This window comes from Dipodomys merriami, unplaced genomic scaffold, assembly GCF_024711535.1.
Source record: "Dipodomys merriami isolate MVZ:Mamm:240054 unplaced genomic scaffold, mDipMer1.0.p SCAF_6, whole genome shotgun sequence".
In the NCBI taxonomy this organism is placed as follows: domain Eukaryota; kingdom Metazoa; phylum Chordata; class Mammalia; order Rodentia; family Heteromyidae; genus Dipodomys; species Dipodomys merriami.
Window position 1 is genome coordinate 14,648,681 of NW_027206179.1, and position 22,305 is coordinate 14,670,985.

Genomic DNA, 22,305 nt, shown 5'->3' on the forward strand with positions numbered 1-22,305 from the left:
GGGCAGAGAGAACATAATGAAAATTACCCAACACTGATGGGAGAGTGGGGGATGGGATTGCACTGGGGAGTGAATTTGTCCAAAGTCTATGGGGTTATCACAGTGAAACCCCCTTCAGGCTATTAATGTGTGCTAATTAAAAATTAAAATTAAAAATTAAAATAGTTCTTTGCAAAGAATATGGCTACAAACTATAGTTTACAATGAAGATCATGTGAGCCTGTTACAATTCATGTTAAATTTTATGCTCTAAGAAATAGCAACAGCCAGGTGCTGGAGGCTCACGCCTGTAATCCTAGCTACTCAGGAGGCTGAGTTCTGAGGATCACAATTCAAAGCCAGCCCGGGCAGGAAAGTCTGTGAGACTATCTCCAATAAACCACCAGAAAACCAGAAGTGACACTATGGCGTAAGTGGTAGAACACTTGTCCTCAGGTGAAGAGCTGAGGGACAGCGTCCAGGCCCCTCCCCCCCCAAAAAAAGAGGAAAAAAAAAAGAAATAACAACTGTAATGTAGTATAGGAACAGATCTTTTTGCAGATATGGGAAATATTCCAATTCCAATTCCAATATTCCAATTCCAATTCCAATACTTTATTGTAATATATTAACGTATTACTTTATAATGTTTCATGATGTTTCTCATGTGATTTTTAAAATTATATAAGACAAGTCAAAAGATGGGAATTGACAAACTCAGTCAGACAATGAGGCAGAACATGTTTTTATTTGGCAATCTAAGTTAGCAGCAACACTAGGAAAATTACCAACCACTCCTCCAAAGTCAAAACTCCTCCCTACCTATTGCTTCCTCTTTTTTAACTAGGATGCTGTTTAAAAAAAAAAAAAAAAAAGTAAATTTCTCATCTGTTTTATTGCACCAAAAATCAAAAACTACTGAACCTAGGGATTTAAACAATTTAGTTTTACAAACAAAATTTAAATTATTTTGTTTTGACAAGTGCCTTGTAAAATATTTTAGTGCAGATGAGAAAATAAAGGCCAACTGGATGTCTCCTTCCATCTACTGTCTAAACTAATGAAGTAAGCTGCCTATTGGAAACAGCTGTGAGGTCATGACATGAGAAGACAGAGTACGCAGGGGAGGGAAGGGATAGTAGAAATAGAGCAGTGGAGGGGGTAACAATATTCGACAAGAAATGTACTCATTACCTTATTCATGTAACTGTAAATCCTCTAGACAGCATTTTTACAGTAAAATAAAATTAAAAAAAAAAGAAAACAGAAACATGTGAAGACTGATTCATGTCAGAGCCTTCCGAAGTACAAGTCTTTATAAAATGAAGATGGTAAGTTCCTCTGAGACATCACTACAAGAGCCTTTTTCTTACTGCAGGATTCTGAGAAGTTTGGTTAACACTCAAATTTGTTAAGCAAATTATGTGAAAGTCTTTTAAAAGCTGGCAGTAACTTGAAACAGAGGAACTAGAAATAAAGGAAAATTATATTATTGTATCCTAAATGTACTCACTAACTTCTAGACAGTTTAATTTCTAAGTGCCATTATAGCCACTTTTCAATTATGCTTTTATATACATAAATGAGATGTGTCCTTCACTGGAAGTTTCTGCAGTAACTGAAATTAACTGTAAAAATACATATCTGTGTATACAGCTTAAGAAATTCTTTCATCCCATAAAAGATGCCTGGATAACAGATAGATTTAGAGATTAAAATTAAATATTACATGGATCTTATTTTCAATTTGCTTATTTAATATTGAAGTTTTAACATGTTTAGAATAAACTTAGACAGTACATCAAAACAAACTTTTAATTATTTTTATGTACCTGATGCAAAATTTTGATATCTTCCCATACTATTAAGTGAAAAGGAGGGAGATTATCTATCATGAAATGAGAAGATGAATCCTAATGTTACATCTATTTGGGTATGTGTTCAGAACCTCTTAATGTAGGATTGTTACAATTTCTGTTCATGAAGTTCTCATTGAAAAGTAGTGATAATCGCACTCATATAGTGCAAGTTTCCACATTTTGATCTCTACTTTTGAAGACATTCTGATTGTTCTTTGAACTGTTTTCTTCTTCCAAAAAAAAAAATCAGCTAGCATTGCAGCACTATGCACAGATTCACAGAGAAGTGTCAACTTAATTCTGTCTTGCGGAATAGGAGCAGTGTTTCTTGTAATTCACATGACACTCTTTGGCTGAGTTTGTCTGTTAAATTTCCTGTTTTGGCTCAGTTTTAGCAAACCAAAACAAACAGAACTCAGAGAAGGCCATGGTAACTACATTTTTCCCCTTTTGGTATTGCCATTCAAACGATTTCCCTCAGAGGTACAGAGAGTGCGGAAGGAGCCACAGACACAGAGCGAACAGATCATATCAGTTTCAGAGCTCCAAAGAAGGTTCCATCCCCATCCAGTGATATTTGTGCATTTTCTCGGGGTATTGCAAGTTGAAGTTCATCTCCCTCTTCCAGCTTTGCGATGCCTGGAAAAGAGGGATTCACAAGGCAGCTGAAAAGGATAAAGAGACGATGTCTAACCTAGTTAGCATTCTGAAAAAGAAAGTAAATAGCAGGAGAAGATGGAACAGATAAAATAGATTTACCATCTTCTGCTTATAAAAAGACTCAAAAGGATTCAAATAGCAAAGTTAACTAAGTATATCATGCTCTGCTTCTTAAGAGATTCTTATATAATTGGAGGTGAGTTTTGTTTAATTTTATCGAACAAACAACAATACTGACAATTGTAAATGCACATACAGTCTCACTGGATATTCCTAGGTATACTTTACAATGAATTTGTTATAAATATTAAAAATATCAAATTATGTATTACCATAGCTTTTCTGTGGTGTCCAGATCACCTGCTTAGCTATCATTTGGGCTTCCTTGTAGAGGCTTTGATAATTTAGGCTTCCTTATATTGCCATGTTTGTTTTTATTGTCTAAAGTACCACAAAAACAAGCTCCTTAAAAAAAAGTCTTTATCTGTGGGTACCTCACTGACAGTGAAATATTCTGTGAATGAGGAGTACAAAATACAGTTCAGAAACTATATTTGGTGAATTAGGTAATCAGTGGCCACACTTTAAAAAAAGGGGGGGAGGGAGAAAAGGAAAGAGAAGGAATAAAGAAATGAAGAAACAAAATAATTAGTATTTGACTGACCAGGACTTACAACTAACAATTTAGAAGGGTGTAGTACTGTCCTATTAAGAGTCAGTATCAATTTATGTTCATGAACACAGTGATGTTAGTGCCTGACCTATTCTAAGCTGGGCACACTTAGGCTAACTTCAACATCACAGTACTGATTGACAGAACACTCCACAGGTATCAGTCACCCTTTGGGGCAGGCAGAGAACAGGGAGCTAGGATGATAGTGTTTTTGGTATTAGACTGTGCTAAGTGGACAACAAACTATTTGTTTTTAGGTATTGTTCAATATGTTATGCTTTCTGAAATCAGCAAAGCATTTCAGTATTGGCAGCTTAGGTATCAATAAAGATCTCTTAATTAGGATTTACTTATTGATTTGTCTTTACCATACCAATTTGAAATTACCAACTATGGATCACAGACTATTAAGCAATATTAACTTCTGTAAGTATGTGTGGCCAAGTGCCAGTATCTCACACCTGAAATCTTATTAGTCAAATACTGAACTACAGAAAATTAGGGCTCAAAGGAAGCTCAGGAGGAAAAGTCTATGAGAAATTATCTCCAAAGCTGGACTGGAGGTATGGCTCAAGTGGCAGAGCACCAGTCAAACAAGTGAACATGATGCCTTGAGTTCAACCCCAATGCCAACAGACATAAAAATAAGAAAAAAGTAAGTTAGTGTGCATGTTTTATTTTAAATTCCAGTATTAAGTTACCGGTCATTTCAATTCTTCCAAAGTATCATAGTCAATTGAAACTTTCCCTACAATAAGCACATTTAATTTTTATTAAAATAATAAGTAAAATTCACTTTTTGGTGTACAGTGTTTCCTTAGTCATATATACTTGTTTTTGATTTTTTTTTAGTTCATTTGATCTACTTGTGGACAACCAGGTAGGTTTTATTGATTTTTAAACAATTTTTTCTTCACACAGATTTCCAAGAGAATGACTCTTGTCATCTATCTACACTGAGGTATTCATATTGAGAAATATCTTTAAAACTAGGGTAACAGGCTGGGAAGTGCCTTGCATGCATGAGGCTGTGGGTTCGATTCCTCAGTATCACATAAGCAGAAAAAGCTGAAAATGGCGCTGTGGTTCAAGTAGTAGAGCGATAGCCTTGAGCTGAAGAGCTGAGGGACAGCGTCGAGACCCAGAGTTCAGGATCCACGATCGACAAAACAAAACAAAACAAAAAAAAAAGAAAAGAAACTGAGGTAATTTCTTAAATAATGAAGGTACCCAGAAAACTAGTCAGAGCATGCCTACAGGATGTCAAGGTAAGCAGGGGGCAGAAGAGTTTTTAAGGGTTAGTTGTGAAACACTAAGTACTGACCAATGAGAATCCATAAGGATCTGGAGCATCCTTACTGTTTATAACTAGTTTGCAATATAAATTATGATCTGTGCTGGACACAGAGAAGGTCTCTTAAGGAAATTAGGGACTTCTGATTTGACTCCTCCTGTCCCCAAGTCACTAGAGCCGTCTGGAGCTGCAGGTCTGTGAAGATGTCAACTGAGTTATTGTGAACTATTTCCCTTTGTTTCTAACTGATTTGGTGGGTAGGGGGAGAGACGCCTGTTTGGGAACTTCTTTGAAATACTTGAGAAGGACTTCCTAATACTGGCTCCACACTGCATCTGTTGTGTAACCGTCTTCCACTGAACTCTTTCCTCCAGGTTCAGATGGATTTGACAAGACCTCTAGAGAGAAATAAACACACTCAATGTGAATGCGATTTTGAAAAACTATCCCTGGTTAATCTGAAGCTATCCTGTGAAATAAAATGAGCAAAACATTAGTGATTGGAGCCCTAATGGTTCTGGAATTAATACAGTCTGCCCTTCTCTGGAGCCTCTTTGCCCCTGAGCTTAAAGTCAGGGTTTTCCCTTGACTTGTGGGTTCCAGTGTCATTTGTAAAGTGCCCTTGTCCACTGGATGTCACCTGTCTGAATGTGAGAGGAAGCCACTGCAAAGTTTCCGGATCCTTGACCCTGCGCCCCAGTGAGGTCCCTTCTTCCACTACATGTAGAGTTGACCAGCATAAATCAAACCATAAACCAAACCCTGGTACCCAGTTACTAGGATACACTGTAGCCGGGCAATCTAGAAGTTAGGTAATCTCCTTCTGTCTCAGATTCTCCCTGACATAGCAGATTAAATGAGTCACAGGAAGGGAGCCTAGCAGATGGTGATTATCTGTGATTGTTAGAGATTATTACTTCTTCTTTTAGTTGCTTTTTTGTTGTTTTTGGTTTGTGGGTCATGGGGCCTGAACTCTGGGCCTGGGCGCTGTCCCTCAGTTCTTCAGCTCAAGGCTAACGCTCTCCACTTGAGCCACAATACCATTTCTGCTTTTTCTGCTTTTGTGATGCTGAGAAATCAAACTCAGGGCCTCATGCATGCAAGGCAAACACTCTACCTTTGAGCCACCTTCCCAGTCCTTGTTTCTTCTTTTGTTATAGATACTTCCATAATTTTTTTTTGAACTAATGGGGTTTGAAACCAGGACTTGGTGCTGGCTAGCTTGGCCCACTACCCCTTGAACCATGCTTCCAGTTCTAAGCTATTACTTTGTCAACTGGCTGATATTTTTTGTTTGTTTCTTTATTTGTTTTATTCTACAGTGTCAGATATTGAATTCAGGGCAAGGGTATGTGCTGAGTGAGTACTCTCTAACTGTTGTTATAAATAATGGAAGAAAATACATTCTCAAATTACTGCCAAGGTAAAATTGTCTAAAACTTACTACCTTTCCTAATTTACATAAAAAGGTATACCTATTAGTAATCTTTCAAATTCTTGCAGTTGAAACAGGTTTGCTCACTGATTGTGAGTAAAAAGTACACCAGGTAGGGAGGAACAATGTTTCGCCTATTTATATTTGAAGGCCCCTTGTCTGCATTGTTCAGCCCAGATACTTCCATAATCTCCATCTTCATTCCCCAAAGCAGATGAAAGAACTCCTATTTACCAGCTGAATAACAGGAATTATTGGGTAGTGTTTCCGGCATGTTCTGAATACAGCGAAACAAAGTCACCAGGCTCAACTCATCCCCAAACACATGGACTTTTTTCCTCTGTATTAGGTGTCCCATGGCAAAAGTGTTATCAGTGTACAAAACCTGAGGAACAAACCAAGGAACATTGTCAGGAGTGGGCCCAGAATGGAAGGTGCTGGAATGTGGAGGTAGAACTCAGGAGCAGACTTACCTGACCATAAATAAAGAAGTAACCGGTTTCCTTCACTACTATTTTATTCTCCTTTTCTTCTAGGGCTCTGCCTCTTTTAAAGCTAAGCAGCCACGGAACGAATGTGTAAGAGCCTACAAACGAAGAGAATTATTCATGAGAAAACAAACTGAGAAAAGTAATTTCCACCTCTACTTAATTGCTAAATGAAATTAGAAACTTGGAAGAGAATCATATCAGAAAAGGGGGGAAAATCAAACAAATTACAGTCTTCTGTTCTCTTCCATTGCTTGTTATTCTCCTGGGCAGGTGCAGGATTCTGGGTGAATATATACAGTTTGTTTTATGGTCCGGTACATCAGCTATTTTATGAAAAAGACTGGTCGCTGTGGGAGAACTTCAAGTAAAGAATGGACAAAAGTTCTCTAACACATGAGAAGAGAATTTTCTCTGGTTACTTGAGAAGGGGTGATTGTGTGAAGCTTAGAGAAAAACATCAAGAGAATTTTAAAAAAAAAACAAAACCTCCCCTTAAATCTTGCAACAGAACGAAACTCACCAGGAAAGTCACTGAGACATAAATTTTGTCTCAGGGAAACCCACTGAGAACTTGTCAACAATAATCAATCATGTTCAAGTTCAAGTGTACTCTATTCATTATACAAATTCTCAGAGCTTGCTCAGTATTGGATGAAGGTATAGTTAGAAAACAGCCACAGAGTAAAAAGACAAGGGGTGCACCATCACAGGCCAAAATCACGCAGGGTGAGCAGGAGAATAAAATCACGGAGCCAGAATCAAGTCTGAGTATTCTTCGACATAAACCCTGCTAAGACAATGTAAACATTCCTTTTATAAACTGGCTTTCCCATGGTTATATTATATAACTAATGGTGTGATGATGACGCTCAAGCTAAAGACTGAGAGATGGGGAGATATTAAAAATGGTGTAAATACATAAATAGAAATTTAGAGATGTGGAAATGGAAGAGTGGAATCAAATAGCAAAATTTTCACTGTCTAAATAATTGCGTACAATGTTCCCAGTTAATGAATGGCTATTACCCATATGTGTCTTGAAATTTTACTTTGCCGATTTACTTGGCTATTTTACTTGGCTATTGTGACCAGAGGTTGGATTAGCACATATGTGGCAATGACTCTTTTGTTTGCTTCTCCTTTCTGTCTATATACCCCGAAGGTGAATTGCTGAATTATAGGTAGTTCTAGTTTTAATTTCTTGAAGGACTTTCATACTGTTTTCTGTAATGCCTGTACCCATTACAAATATGAGCTTTGTAATAGTAATACAAAATAAGAGCCATGCACTTTCTTGAAGTTTCTAAAGTGTTAAAGAATGGTAGGTGGTAACAAAGCACACTGCACTGTAAGTTCAAGCTACAATGGACAAATTGATTAAGAGGACTTCCAAGTCACAGTTCCTTAGAAAATGGGAAGGAGCAGGAGGCAGGGAGATGGGGTTGCAGGAGGGTGAAAGAGCATAGAGACAGGCCTGGTCTTCCTAGCAAATGCTCTTGTCTGCACTCCAAGAGCCACTCATCTTATCTCCCCAAGAATGGTGCATCCCAGTCGGGTGCTGGTGTAATAGCTAGTCAGGAGGCTGAGATCTGAGGATTGCAGTTCAAAGCAAGTCTGGGTAGGGAAGTCCGTGAAACTCTTATCTCTGTAAACCACCAGAAAACAGGAAGTGGTGCTGTGGCTCGCGTGGTAGAGTGCTGGCCTTGAGCTCAAGAGCTGAGGGATAGCACCCAGGCCCAGAGTTCAAGCCCCACGACCACCAGCAACAAAAAATGATTGGTGCATCCCTTAGGTGGGGATTTTCCTCATGTTCTTTTCTCAAAGAAGGGCTCCAGGAAGGTTTTCCCTAGGAAAAATTGTCCCCAAAGTGAAATTCTCCCAGGGTGTTACTAGATAAAATCATCAACACACCAGAAATCATCACTATTACAAATAGGAAATCCAAGAACATGTCTACCTGTTTGCATACAATGTAATCCCAATAATGGTAAAACATAGCATTTAATTTGCTTTAAATGATATTAAATGCCCAAGGCACTTTTAAATACTGACTGCTAAAACCAGTGAAGAAGAATTATTGTAATGGGGATTGTTGTAAATATAAGCTTGGGATATTGGCATGAATGTACCAAAATCCGTTGCTGCTATGAATGCAGTTAGCAAAACTGGAAGCTATTGAATAATAAGAGGTATGGAGATGAAAATGTGAGAGTGTATTAGGGACTTAACTGATTAATATACTGCATATGCATGTGGGAAATACCAATATGAAACCCCTCTGAACAATTACCACCCACTTTAAAAGTGAATGATAGGAATGGAAAACAGGTCCCGTTTGAAGGCTAGGCTCTAGTAGGTAGGGAAGAGACAGAGAAGGTAAAGGAGGATGAATATAATCAAACTACATTACAGAGTAGGGCACTGGTAGCTCACACCTGGATTCCTAAGCCTCATTCTGAGCCAGTCTAGGCTGACAAACCCAAGAGATTCACATCTCCGGTTAACCAGCAGAAAGCTGGAACTGGAGGTGTGGCTCAATGACAAAGCACCCACCATAAGTGAAGATGCCTAATGAGAATGAGTCCCTGGGTTCAAGCCCCAATCCCACATGTGCACACAAAAGATATACGATGTATATGCACGACAGTTGGAACACTGAAGCTGGTTCAGACTGGTTGGGAAGGGGAGGAGGGGCTGAGTGGGAGTGATGAAGAGTATGATCAAGGTTATTGTGTGTGCCTCCGAACATGACAAAATGCACAACAAATCGATGCTAATAAAAAAAAAAGTGGGGAAAAGAGAACCCTGATTTTTGTGCTCCAACCTTTTGTCCCTCAAAACAACATGTAACTCACACTCTTCACTTCTTGGAGATCAAGGATTATCTACTTTGGGTTCACTGCAATTTCCCTGGGATTTAAAGAGATGACTCACTCACAGGGGATGTGCAGCAAAATGTGTGTGTGTGTGTGTGTGTGTGTGTGTGTGTGTGTGTGTGTGTGTGCTGAACTGAAATCAGGACCTCCCACAAAAGTACAGAAAATCAGTTTACTAAGAGGCTGAGATCTGAGCCTCACAATTCTAGCCCAGGTAGACAAATCCCAAGAAACTCCTGTCTGTAATTAATTAGCACACAATACAGAAGTATTAGTGTGATGAAGATGGTTGAGCACTAGTCCTGAGCAGAAAAAGCCAAGCAAAAGTGTAGAGCCCTGAGTTCAAACCTCATTAACCAACACGAAATGAGTTCAAACCTCATTACCAACATGAAACAAAAAACAGTAACAGAAAGGAAAGAATCCTTTTATGTCAGGCCAGAGAGCCAAGCCATTCTGGGAAGAAAGTTTGTTCTTGTCTCAGTTTTCCTATAAAATATTCAAGTAAACAAATTTTATATTTGAGCACGTAATGAACATTGTTCTCATTAATTCATTTTGAAGAAAGCAACATAAAATGATTCAGACAAGAAACATATGAAGGGGTTGGGTGGGGGGGTGGTGAGGGGAGGATGGGATGGGAAGGGGAAACAAAGGAGGAGGCTACAATGCTTGATAAGAAATGTACTCATTGGGGCTGGGAAGGTGGCTCAGCGGTAGAGAGCGTGCCTTGCATGACTTGAGGCCCTGGGTTTGATTCCTCAGCACCACATAAGCAAAAAGAAAAAAGCCGGAAGTGGCGCTGTGGCTCAAGTGGTAGAGCACTAGCCTTGAGCTGAAGAGCTGAGGGACAGCACCCAGGCCCAGAGTTCAGGCCCCACGACTGGACCCCACCTCCCAAAAAAGAAAGAAATGTACTCATTATCTTGCTCATGTAATTGTAACCCTTCTGTACAGTATTTTTACAATAAAAAAATTGTTTTTAAAAGAAACATATGAAGAAGGTAATCAGAGCCACAGGACTTGTCATGATTATCAAATACATCCATCTATAAAAGTACCACCAAAACACATGCCAGTATAATGTGGGATTTATACAACTAGCAAATATTGGGAAAGGGAAGATATGTTGATAATTCATCATTTATGTCATTTGTAGCATGAGTTGATAAAACACATAATAGAAATATTTGATTGTGTATACATAAATAGAAATGCCATACTGTTGTCAAGAGACAGAAAACAAAAATGTTTAAAAGAATGTTAATATTCTATTAGATTAGAGAAAGAATCAATTGATATTGTCTGAAGATTTCTAGATGCCAGTATGAAAATACTGGGAAAAATACAAGGTAGAAAACTCAAAGGCTCTGTTCCTTCACTAAATCAAACAAGCTGGTAAAACCACATAAAATCAACTTATTTAATGTGTGCAAGTTAATTAAAATTTAGAGTAACCAAGAGAATGCTTAACGCAGAGAGGACAGCAGCAAAAGTTCAGTGAGGAATTCTCCAAATTGGTGGCAGTGATGGAGATGCCACCTGAGTTCTGGGTGGTGACCTCCAGGATGGGCAAGCCCAGTATTTCCTGCCCCCTTTCCCCCCCCCCCCCCCCGCAAAGAAAAACAGCGAAGAGAAGGCACAGTGGGGAAGCATTGGGGAAACACAGGCTCTGAAAGGGCACCAAATACTGGGAGCATCTGATTGCAATGAGCAGGCCCAGATCCTGGGACATGCTCAGTGAAGAGCCTTAGGGCTCTGGCTTTGTGATGGGCTTTGTTCACGGAGGAGGTGAGGACTTAGGCAGAACTGTAGGCGACCTGGCTAGCTTTGAAGGAATGCCACAGCATGGAGCCAGTCTGTATTCTGCATTCTGTATTCTTTTTGGCGTGAAGAAAATCTTCATCAAAATTCAGAGTAAAGAGGAGTGTCCTATCCACCCATCTGCAGAATAGTAGACCAAAGTCTTTGATGGCCACATGGGATAGTAGAGACTTCACAAAATGCTGTCTTTGGAAATGTCACTGAACAAATGATCAGCCACAGCCTACAACAATAAGCAACAAGAGTATGCAGAAGAGGAGAGAGAGAGAAAGAGAGAGAGAGAGAGACAGAGACAGAGACAGAGACAGGGACAGAGACAGAGAGAATGGCTGCCAGAATTACCACATTGTGATTCCAAACTATCTGATTTTTCACAGAAGACAGTAAGGCAGATGAATAAACAGGAAAATTATGGGAATGACTGGCAAGAGACACTATTTCAATGAGTACAACCTCTCTTCACCGAGATCTACCTGTCTTACTGGTAAAATGCCCTTGCATGGTAACAGGTAAATATGATCCAAAGGTTCATAAACTAACCTGTGTCTCTGAAAGGTCCAGGAACTGGGGCCCCCACAGTCCAGGTCACACCCCTGGAGCTACGGGGCAGATGCAGGCTGCACTCCACACACTGTACATTGCATGCACACTGGGGTGTACTGGACATATCATTTTCTACCACTGAAGCATTCCGACTATTTTTTTTCCTATATCTAGATGTGTAAAATCTTTTCCCATTACTATTTTAAGTTCAGATTTGGTCCTTATGGCATTCTTCTGGCTTTGCTTTCATTCCTAGGAAATAGTTTGCTTCCTTTTAAAAGTTGCGAGCATGATTTAGGAGAAAGAAGAGCATAAACAATCACAGATTTTTCTAATGGTTTGCTTGAGTACTTGTTTGACATTTATGATAATTAAAGTTACATAGGAAATCACAGATGCCAAGTAGTGTTCCAAGGAACTGTTAGGAGGCCAACCCACAATCCTTATCTGCACTGGATGCTTTGCCTCGTTCCTCTGGCCCTGCTTTCATCTGCCGGTAATCTCAGACTCCCACTCCGGGAGTCACAGCTCAGACATTCCCTGCTCCTTCCATGATAAAGTTACCACGGGCCATTTTACTTTATGCTCTACATTTCACTTGTGTGTGGCCTCTTTTCTTTATCTGTTTACTCCAATCTGAGAGTGAACTCCAGCAATATAAAAATTAAACATATGTCATTCCATATACCCATTGGTACTCCATAGACATGGAACCATCATGTGTTGTCTCGCAAAACACGTAAAACGCACAAAACATCCCATATTACTCTCCAGTACACTCTTATTAATTACTTTGTATTGTCTGAAGCTGTTGAATATCGTCAATTCCCAACTTGGACTTTCACAAACTTATTTGACTCAAAACTTCTTATTTCTAGAGTCATTTCTTTGGATTAATTTTAGAGGTGGTGCTTTGTTTGGAAAATAGTTTTGAAATTTTATTTGAAAATGTATTCTCCACAAAACCTTGCTCTGGAAAATATTTAGTGGTCTAGAATTAATGCTACAGAAAGCTTCAAGAAACTGAAAATTAACTTAGGAATATTCTAATCCTCTGAGAAAATAATCAATTATCAAGTAACAATTTGATGTTAGAGAATTATAAAAAATATTGTTTATGCCAGGTGCTGGTGGCTCACGCCTGGAATCCTAGCTACTCAAGAGGCTGAGATCTGAGGATTGTAGTTCAAAGCCAGCCTGGGCAGGGAAGTCTGTGAGACTCTTATCGCAATAAAACCACCAGGAAACCAGAAGTGGTGCTGTGGCTCAAATAGAGTGTTGGCCTTGAGCTGAAGAGCCGAGGGTCAATGCCCAGGCCCAAAGTTCAAGCCCCACAAACGACCAAAACTAAAAAATAAATAAAATTGCTGCAATCCCATTTATCCAATTTTTCTTTGATTGGATAGATCTTTATTTAGGAAGCTCCATTCTGTGCCCAGGAACACTAGGAGCCCTTCCTATAACAGTTTTATGGTTTCTGGCCTTACACTGAGGTCTTTGATCTATTTTGAATTTATTCTGGTACAGGTGATACATAGGATCTAGCTTCAGTTTTCTGCATATGGATGAGCCAGTTTTACCACCACCACTTGTTAAAGAGGCTGTCTTTCTTCCAACCTGTGTTTTGGATCCCTTGTCAAATGGGATTGCATCAAACTTAAAGGTTTCTAAATGGCAAAGGACATAGCTGATAAACCAAATAGAAAGCCCACAGAACAAAGATTTTTTTACTACCCATACATCAAACAAGGGCTTAATATCTGAAATGTACTTAGCATTCAAAAAATTACCCCCCCCAATAAACCCTCAAAGAAACAACTCAATTAATAAATGGGCTAATACTTAAAGAAAGACTTCTCAGAAGATGAAGTAAGAATGGCCAATAGACACATGAAGAAATGCTCAACATCTCTGGTCACAAAGGAAATGCAAATCAAAACAACTGAGATTCTACTTCACCCCAGTTAGAATGGCTAATATCAAGAACACTGGCAATACCAGATGCTGGTATACAGTCTCAAGCTTCCTCAAAAACCCCAGAAATTCCACTCCTGGCCTTTTATCCAACAGAACAAAAACAAGTCCATACTAAAGCTACCAGCACAGCCATGTTCATTGCAGCATTTACCATAGCAAGATATAGAATCAGCCCAGATGCCTCGCAGTGGACAAAAGGAATTCTACTCATCCATCAGAAAGAATGATATTGTACCATTCATAAAGAAATGGAAAGACGTTGGAAAAATCATATTAAGTGAAGTAACCCCAAGAAACATAGGTTGCATGGTTTCACTCACTTGTAGTAGCTAGAATGTACCTATAAATCCACAAATAAACATACTGGATAGTTTAAAAAATACACTGGGACATGAGGAATTATACAGGTCTCTAGACATTCACACACAATGAAACCAAATGAGGATATTCTTAGGAGAGAAACACAAAAGTGCACGACCTATGGGCATGTAATCATATAAAATAGTATTTATCCAAATGAACACCAGCAAATGGAAACAATAGTTTTTGTTGCTGCTGTTTTTGTTTTCTTTTTTGTCCTATTTATTTGTTTATCTATCTTTGGGAGTATAAGAGAGAGGCACAGAAATGGAGGGACCAAGGGTGAACAAATGCAGCAGTGGTACTCATTAGACACTATGTTGAAAATGAACTATACAACTTGTGGGTGGGAACAGGAAGGAAATACTGGGAGAAAGCTAGGGAAGGAGTGACATTGTCCAAAAAGAAATGCACTCATTACCTGACTTATGTAACTGTGACCCTTCTGTACATCACCTTTATAAAATAATTTTTTAAAACATGAAAAAGAAAATAATATTGTTTGTTCCGTCTTGCTCTAACCATATTAAAGTTTTTATAACCAAATCAATAGTAGTAATGCTTACACAGGTCCTACTGTATCCCCATAGAAGCCAAAATTACTTTTAATAGAAGTTATAGGCTGGGGATGGGTGGCTCACACCTGTAATCCTAGCTACTCAGGAGGCTAAGATCTGAGGATTGAGGTTCAAAGCCAGCCCAAGCAGGAAAGTCCATGAGACTTTTATCTCCAATTAACCACCTGAAAATGGGAAGTGGCATTGTGGATCAAGTAGTAGAGCACTAGCCTTGAGCTGAAGAGCTGAGGGACAGTGCCCAGGTCCAGAGTTCAAGCCCCATGACCAACAACAACAACAACAAAAAGAAGTTATAAAAAAACTTGTTTTGAATATAATTATTTAAAATTTCTAAATCTAGTATCTTTCTGCTAATTCTGTTTATCAGATTATCAGGAGTGGAAATACTTATTCCCCAGTCATTTTGAGTCACTTAAATGTTGCTGTGTGACATGTGACTGCGAGAAGTTTTGAGGCAGAATGCTAAGATATAGTTGTAATGTTAGACTTGACATGAGAGCAAGTGGTACTGGACAGAATCCTGGGGGACAGAGGGTGCTGGGGGACAGAGGTCCTGGGGAAGGAGAGTGTGGCCGTTCATTACCTTTGCGGATAGTTGGCATGTCACTGTCTGCGATCAGCTGCAGGCAATCTTGAGAGACTGAAAAGCAAAACACACAATTTCGTTACTTGAACAGCAGCTGTGGGAACTAAGTGATAAGACACAAGGGAGTGTGTGACTCATTTTCTCACAAATGCTCAAACAAGCATACTTTTTACCTTGCTTTCATGCTATTATTTGAGTTATGAAATGGGCCTATTTAATATATACATTTGAAACCCAGTACAAATTAGAAAAGTTTTATCTGCCACTGAGTTGTGCAAAACACCATCAGCACAACTGAATCAAATTCACATTGTCTGCTATGGCTCTGTAGAAAGCAGGGTTAGTCATTTTGTTTTTCAAGTCTACCAAATACATGATAAACCTTATCCGATCACTCCAAACGGTATTGTGGCTATTTTGTTAAAATCTAATATTAAATAATGACTGAATACATCAGTAGTACTCCTGAATTAATGGTATTGAATATACAACTTCTGCAACCACTTAAAACATAAACAATGTTTAGCACTTATTAAATATGTAAACTGTAAGCAACTTAACACTTAAGTATCCATTGTCTATCTGCCTTTACCTTTCAAGCAGCATAAAGCATAGGAAGTACAAACACTCAGGAGTTGAGAGTGAACCAGAATTTAAATCTCATCCGTTTCATTGAAAGCCAGAGACAAGAAGCTTTTTGGCAAGATATCTGAATGCGAGTGAGATCTTACTAAAAATGAAACATGAGCTTTCTGTCAGGCTGCAGTTGCTAAAACTTCCTGGAAACATCAATTCATAACATATGCCACAGGTAGAGGACTTCAGAAGATGCCCAAGGGAGAAAGGAAAGACAGAATTAAAGAAAATTCCCTAGAGCCAACTAAGTACATTTTCTATTGTATATGCAGGGAGGGAAAAATAAAACAAAACACTTTGTTTGCACAGCCTAAATCTAGCTTGCTTATTTTAACTGATGTGCAAATATAGGTTTTCGTAGTGTCCAACAAGCATTTTATTTAGAGTTGAAAGAGCGCTTTATAGACCCACTTCTCAATGTGTTTTTAAAAGGATGATGGGATGATTCACAACTCAGTGTTTAATTGAAAATTTCTAAAATGTGCAGTCCGGAATTACGGAGTAATATTTACAGTTCTAAACCTGTGAGAGACAATGGCATAAGAAAGTCTGCTGAGAAATTTCCCCTGGAATTTTAAGTTAGAAATACAATGCTGAAAATAAGAAAAAAAACTTTCTTTATAAATTGCTAATTTGATCCTTTCAATTGCAACAGAAATACCAATGAAACTTGAGTAGGTAGTTAACAAATAAGAACATAAAGGACACTTTTTTTTCCTGCAACACGTTTTGTTTTACCCTGTGGGTCCTCTTCCTTTTAATGTGAAACAAATATCACACCTGAGCCACAGATAAAAATAGGATTGATCAGTTCAGCAGTGTTTTCCTGTTACAATTGAGAGAGGGAGCTGGGGGCTGGTTGTTCACACCTGACATTCTACTGACTCAAGAAGCTGAGACCTAAGGATCTGGGTTTGAAGCCAGCCTGGGCAGACAAATACTTGAGACTCTTATCTCCAATTAACCAGCAAAAAGATGGAACTGGAGGTATGGCTCAACTGGTAGAGCACCAGTCTTGGGCAAAAGTCAAGTGACATGAAGAGGATCTGAGTTATAACCCCAGGATGGGCACAAAACAAACCAAAAGCAAAACTATTAATGACTGAGACAAGTACAATAAGCATTATTAGTAAAAATAATCAATGAAATTATAAGTAATTTTACCTTTCTGTAATCTAAAACAACTGTATTTCTTAATGGCTTTTAAATTCCAATTGACTAACAAAGGAAAAAATGGAAAGGTTCCCTGATTTTATCAATAAGCTGATTAAGTCTGGTAGCAAACATTCTGAAATAATTCACTTATCAGAGAGGTTCTGAAGATGCTTATAGTTAAATTCACAGAAATGAATAAAATGGGGGTTGGGAAGGTGGTTCAGTGGTAGAGTGCTTGCCTTGCATGCATGGGGCCCTGGGTTCGATTCCTCAGAACCACATACACAGAAAAAGCTGGAAGTGGGTGCTATGGCTCAAGTGGTAGAGTGCTAGCCTTGAGCTGAAGAGCTCAGAACAGTGCCCAGGCCCAGAGTTCAATCTCCACAACCAGCAAAAAAAGGAAATGAATAAAATGATACTTAGGTGAACGTTCAAATCAAGGTCATCATGATTCATTTGGAAATAAATGGTATTATGTAATATTTTCAAAGAAACATGACTTGTTATTTTTTTCAGTTGAGAATATCTCCAAATTAACTTACTGTTGGACTTCAAAAGGAATTTTTGGCCATGATGAGCTATTTGGCAATTTTCTAAATCATGGATTTCCCCACATTTCTGTTTATTACACTGTAATCAAACCTGACCTTCTGAAATACATTAAGGTTTATAAAATTTTAATTTGAGACAGAAAATAAATTAAGAAAAAACAAAGTAGAGCCAAATTACTAACTTTTACAATTAAATAAAAGCAGAGTTTGCTTTTGGAAAGATTGAAAGATAGCCAGGTCCATCTCTTTGCTCACTATTGCCAAAAAAAAGTACTTATTCCAATTAAACACTAATGTCTCTGAAATGGATATAGTCAGCTAATGAATAAGGGTGTAAGTAGACACTTTTAAAGGAAAAGAGCAAGCTAAGGCTCCTGGGTCTTCCATTAAATCAGAACAACAAGAATGGAAAGAAAATTAAAACTCTGCCTAGATGAGCTGGGTAGACTTTTCCCAATTCCAAAGATAGAATGCACTGACCAGAAAAAGGGAAAGACTTTTACATCTCACACAGCTTTCTTGGGTTCATAGATATTCATTGTAGAATAGCTAGATTTAAAAAATTCCCCTCAATGAAAGGATAATAGTTCAATGTCAAGTTCAATGTCAAGGCATGGTAAACCTACCTGTCCCTGAAATTCTTATCTTCAAGCATCCATCTTGGATCTGTGGATGTTATGATATTTACTAAGTATTATGCATGAATATACATATACTATGTGTCTTGCATATATACACATATTATATGTGTAATGTTATAAATGTAATATATGCACATATACATAACAGATATATTCATGTAGTAATACACATATATAATGTGTGCTATATAGTCATTATTTTTATATTAAAAGTTGGTTAAAAAACTCTACTTCTGATGGTGATTACAAATCAGCTGTAGAATCTGAGTAATTTTTGTTTGCTCTGTGAGGATTCTGTTACCAAACTGTCTACAAATTACAAATTAATATTGTAAGGAAATTTTCATTACTCTATAATTTTTGCATGCTGTAACAACACTTGAATATAACATAGACAAACAGGAGGAAAATTTCAAAGTATCAGTATGGAGTATTTTGGCAAATTGTGACCTAGGAAAATATTCATTTTTTAACTCTATTTTTATTTTTCTTTAATATCTGCTGAAATATACTCATTCAAATGGTAAAATTAAGGTTAATTTAAATCACTATCTAGAAGGAAGGTAATAATACCCTAGAAAATTAAAGGTACTTGAGGAATCCATACCATACTAGATATTGAAGTCCTTTATAAGAAAAATTTACTGAATGTTGTTTATTTAAAGTTGATAAATAAAACAATAAATCAATGCTAAAATAGTCTCAAACAGACTCAAATTACATATGAAAAACTTCATTTTTCCAAATGAAGAAGTTAATAAGAATCATTTGATACAATTTGCTTTAGGTAGCAATCTGGAAGGGAAAAAAAAGGAAAGAAAAAAAGAGGAAGTTAATACCAGTATAAAATGACTCACACAAACACCAGAAAGATTCCTGATAAAAATCAAACAAAACAGTCATAAAACAGTCAAAGTAGCCGGAAATAGAGCAAACTAAAAGATCATGAGCACAAATATTTTTAACTGGGCTGTATTAGAGAAAGTCAAAAGAAAAGCATGGAAAAAATCCATCACAGGGATTTTCTTAGATAAAAGAACAAAATTCTGCAAAAAAATTATAAACATGACTAATTAGGAAGTTATTAAAAATGTGAAAAAGAAGACAATGAAAAGTTAAACATAAAAATCAGCACGGCCAAAACTAGAAGTAATTAAAATATGCAGGAAATGTTGGACTTTGGTGGCTCACACCTGTAATCCTAGCTATTCAGGAGTCTGAGATCTGAGGATTCTGGTTTGAGGTCAGACTAGGCATAAATCTGAGATTTGGGTTACCAATGAATTATTTTGAGGAAGGAAGGAAGGAAGGAAGGAGGAAAGGGAGGGAAGGGAGGGAAAAGAAAGAAGGAAGAAAGGGAAAAGAGAAAGAAAGAAAGAAAGAAAGAAAGAAAGAAAGAAAGAAAGAAAGAAAGAAAGAAAGAAAGAAAGAAAGAAAGAGAAAGAAAGAAAGAGAGAGAAGGAGAGAGAGAAAGAAAGAGAGAAAGGGAGAGAAAGAAAGAAAGAAAGACGAAGGAAGGAAGGAGGAAAGGAAGGGAGGGAGGGAGGGAAAAGAAAGAAGGAAGAAAGGGAAAGAAAAGAGAAAGAAAGAAAGAAAGAAAGAAAGAAAGAAAGAAAGAAAGAAAGAAAGAAAGAAAGAAAGAAAGAAAGAAAGAGAAAGAAAGAGAGGGAGAAAGAGAGAAAGAAAGGGAGAGAAAGAAAGAAAGAAAGAAAGAAAGATAAAGAAAGGAAGGAAGGGAGGGAGGAAGGGAGAAAGGGAGAAAGAAAGAGAGAAGAGAGAAAAGGAAAGAAAAGGGGTGAAAAGTGCAAAGTAGAGCTGTGGCTCCAGTAGTATAGCACTAACCTTGAGCAGAGGGACAGTGCCAGGGCCCAGAATTCAATTCCCAGCGCTGGCACACATGTACACACACATGTGCGCACAGAGAAAAAGGTGTTCACTGCATGTTCAGTACAACAGGCAAGACAGTAAAATAAAGTTGAGATACTTTTTTGTAACTGGAAAACTGGTCAGAATCAAAACTTAAAGAAAGAATTACTGCAGCAAGAATGTAGACAAAAAGGTTCACTAAATTTTGTATTGTGAATTACACTGATAACACTCGAAAAGCATAGCAATAATTAGCCCAGTCATTCTCTTTACCTCATAATTCACAATATAGAAATTATAAATCATACCAAATGTAAATTCTCCAGAAACTAAAGATACACACACACACACGTGTATGTTCTAAATAGCACAGAAGAAATGAAAATCGTCATGTCAAAAATGATTTCATAAATACAAATGAGAATTACAAGTCAGTGGACTACAGACTATGAGACAGAAACAAAAAAACCCACACACAGCAAACCGCCTGTGCTCTTGACGGAAAGGTGAAATAAAACATACAAAAAACAATTCGTGCGTGGAAGTGATTTTTAAGTGCGGTTGGTTTCCGGTTTTAAATGCACAGAGCCAATTTCCTGTAGCCAGAGGCGCGCACAGGTTTGGTCATCGATGCCAAGATCAGTGAGGCACGCGTGGGAAGGGGAGCTGGGGCCAGCGGGCCTGTGGTGAGGGAGAGAGAGCTTTGCCCTCCCCTTCGAAAATCCCAGTGAAGTGAGTCCGCGCCCTGGGATCCCCGTTCCCTGGTAGAGATGGGCGCACCGCAGGGGTGAGCACCCCCCCCCACACACACCCTGGCGCTTTCTAGATGCCCAGGAAAACCACCTCTGCGTGGAACAGGCGCGGTGGCACATGCCTGACCCATGGTGAAGGCACAGCACACACACATCCCCTCGTGGGAAGGGATCCGGTGGGGAGGAGTTCCCAACCGTGGAGCCCTCTGGAGAGGGAACGCTACCCCGCAGGGCCAGGGGCCCAGGAAGGATGAGGGGTGGTGTGCAGGTGGGGAGGGACTTGCTATGGGTGCGTGTGCACGGGGGGGGGGGGAGAGGGGGGAAGCGTGTGTGTGAGAGAGCATGGGCGCGCGCGCGCTGCTCAGCGGGGTCTTCCCCCGGTCTCACGCAATGCCATCCTGTGAACATGCGCCCCGCGCCGTGGGCACGCTCACCGGTGTTGGTGGCCACGCTCACCCGTGTCCGTGGGCACGCTCACCGGGGTCAGTGGGCACGCTCAGCAGCGTCGGTGGGCACGCTCAGCGGTGTCTTGGGCACACTTGCCCGTGTCGGTTGGCACACTCACTCCTGTCCGTGGCTGTTTCCCGCCTCCCCTCCTCGCCGGGCCCCTTTCCCGCTAGGATCTCTCCCTTCGCGCAGCCTCTCAGGGCTGCGAAGCCACCTGTGGCTTGGGTCCCCGGGGCCACCCCCGCCCGCCCACCCGCCAGTCTGAGCTCTGAGCAGGACCCCTTCACCCTGGGCTCACCGGTCTCCTCCGCCCCCTCCAGGGCGCGCTTGTGCCGGGCGCTCCGGCTGGCATTGCTCTGTCCCGCTGCCGCCAGGGGCACGATCGCCTGGAACAGAGAGAGCCCGGGGTGACGGACCGGCGTCGGCGTTGGCCCGGGGCGGGGCGGGGCGGGGCGGGGGGGGAGGTGGGGGACCCGAGGCTGCGCCCCGAGCCCACGCGCCCCGCTCACCTGGAGTCGGGGAGGCGCCGCGACAGGCCGGGCGGCGGCGGCCGCGCGCCGCAGGTCCGCGCGGAGGCGACGCAGCTCCCCGTGCAGGGCGGCCACGCGGTGCACCGCCAGCAGCGCCAGCGCGCCCGCCAGCAGCGCCAGCAGCGCCGCTGCCGCCAGCAGCTTCTGGTCGCGGGAGAGCCGCGCGGCGCGTGGTGGCGGCGGCGGCGGCGGCGGGAGGCTGCGGGCCCGCGGCGCGCTCATGGCTCCCGCCTTCTCAGGGCCGCAGGAAAGGCGTGGCCGCTGCCCCGAGGCCGGCCTGCGCTCGGAGGAGCGGGGAGCCCGGGGGTCAGGTCATTTCCTCGGTGGCCGTGCAGGTCCCCTGCGCACGAGCGCTCCCCGGATTGTGGTCTCGCTGCCCCGGGGCATGGCCGCGCGCGCGCTCGCGGGGCGCAGGGGGTTCGGGGCGTTCGCCATCCGCGGATTGCTCAATCCGCCTTCCTCATTTCACTTTCAGTTTTTGGGAAGGCTTTTCCACGGCGTGCCAGACGTCCACGCCGCGCGTCGGGCCAGGGAGGACCGCTGGGATGGGGATGTCGAGGAGGGCGAGAGGGGGCGAGCGGGGGAGGGGGGC

General features: G+C 40.5%; 1 protein-coding gene across 1 annotated transcript; it reads right to left on the reverse strand.

Annotated features, from left to right (window-relative positions):
* Window positions 1-708: 708 nt before the first annotated feature.
* Tnfsf13b (TNF superfamily member 13b) lies at window positions 709-21,935 on the reverse strand. The gene is made up of 6 exons (XM_070003306.1): window positions 21,693-21,935; window positions 21,482-21,569; window positions 15,133-15,189; window positions 6,374-6,486; window positions 6,135-6,285; window positions 709-2,477 (listed from the first exon to the last, which is right to left on the reverse strand). The coding sequence occupies exons 1-6, from the start codon at window positions 21,933-21,935 to the stop codon at window positions 2,365-2,367; spliced, it is 765 nt and encodes a 254-aa protein (XP_069859407.1). The 3' UTR covers window positions 709-2,364.
* Window positions 21,936-22,305: the final 370 nt, after the last annotated feature.

Coding starts and splice junctions, on each gene's coding strand:
- Tnfsf13b (XM_070003306.1), bottom strand. CDS start 21,935: ATGAGCGCGCCGCGGGCCCGCAGCCTCCCGCCGCCGCCGCCGCCGCCA. Junction 15,190..21,481: donor GGAGGGGGCGGAGGAGACCG/GTGAGCCCAGGG, acceptor TTTGCTTTTCAG/TCTCTCAAGATTGCCTGCAG. Junction 6,487..15,132: donor CATGCCAACTATCCGCAAAG/GTAATGAACGGC, acceptor CTTCGTTTGTAG/GCTCTTACACATTCGTTCCG.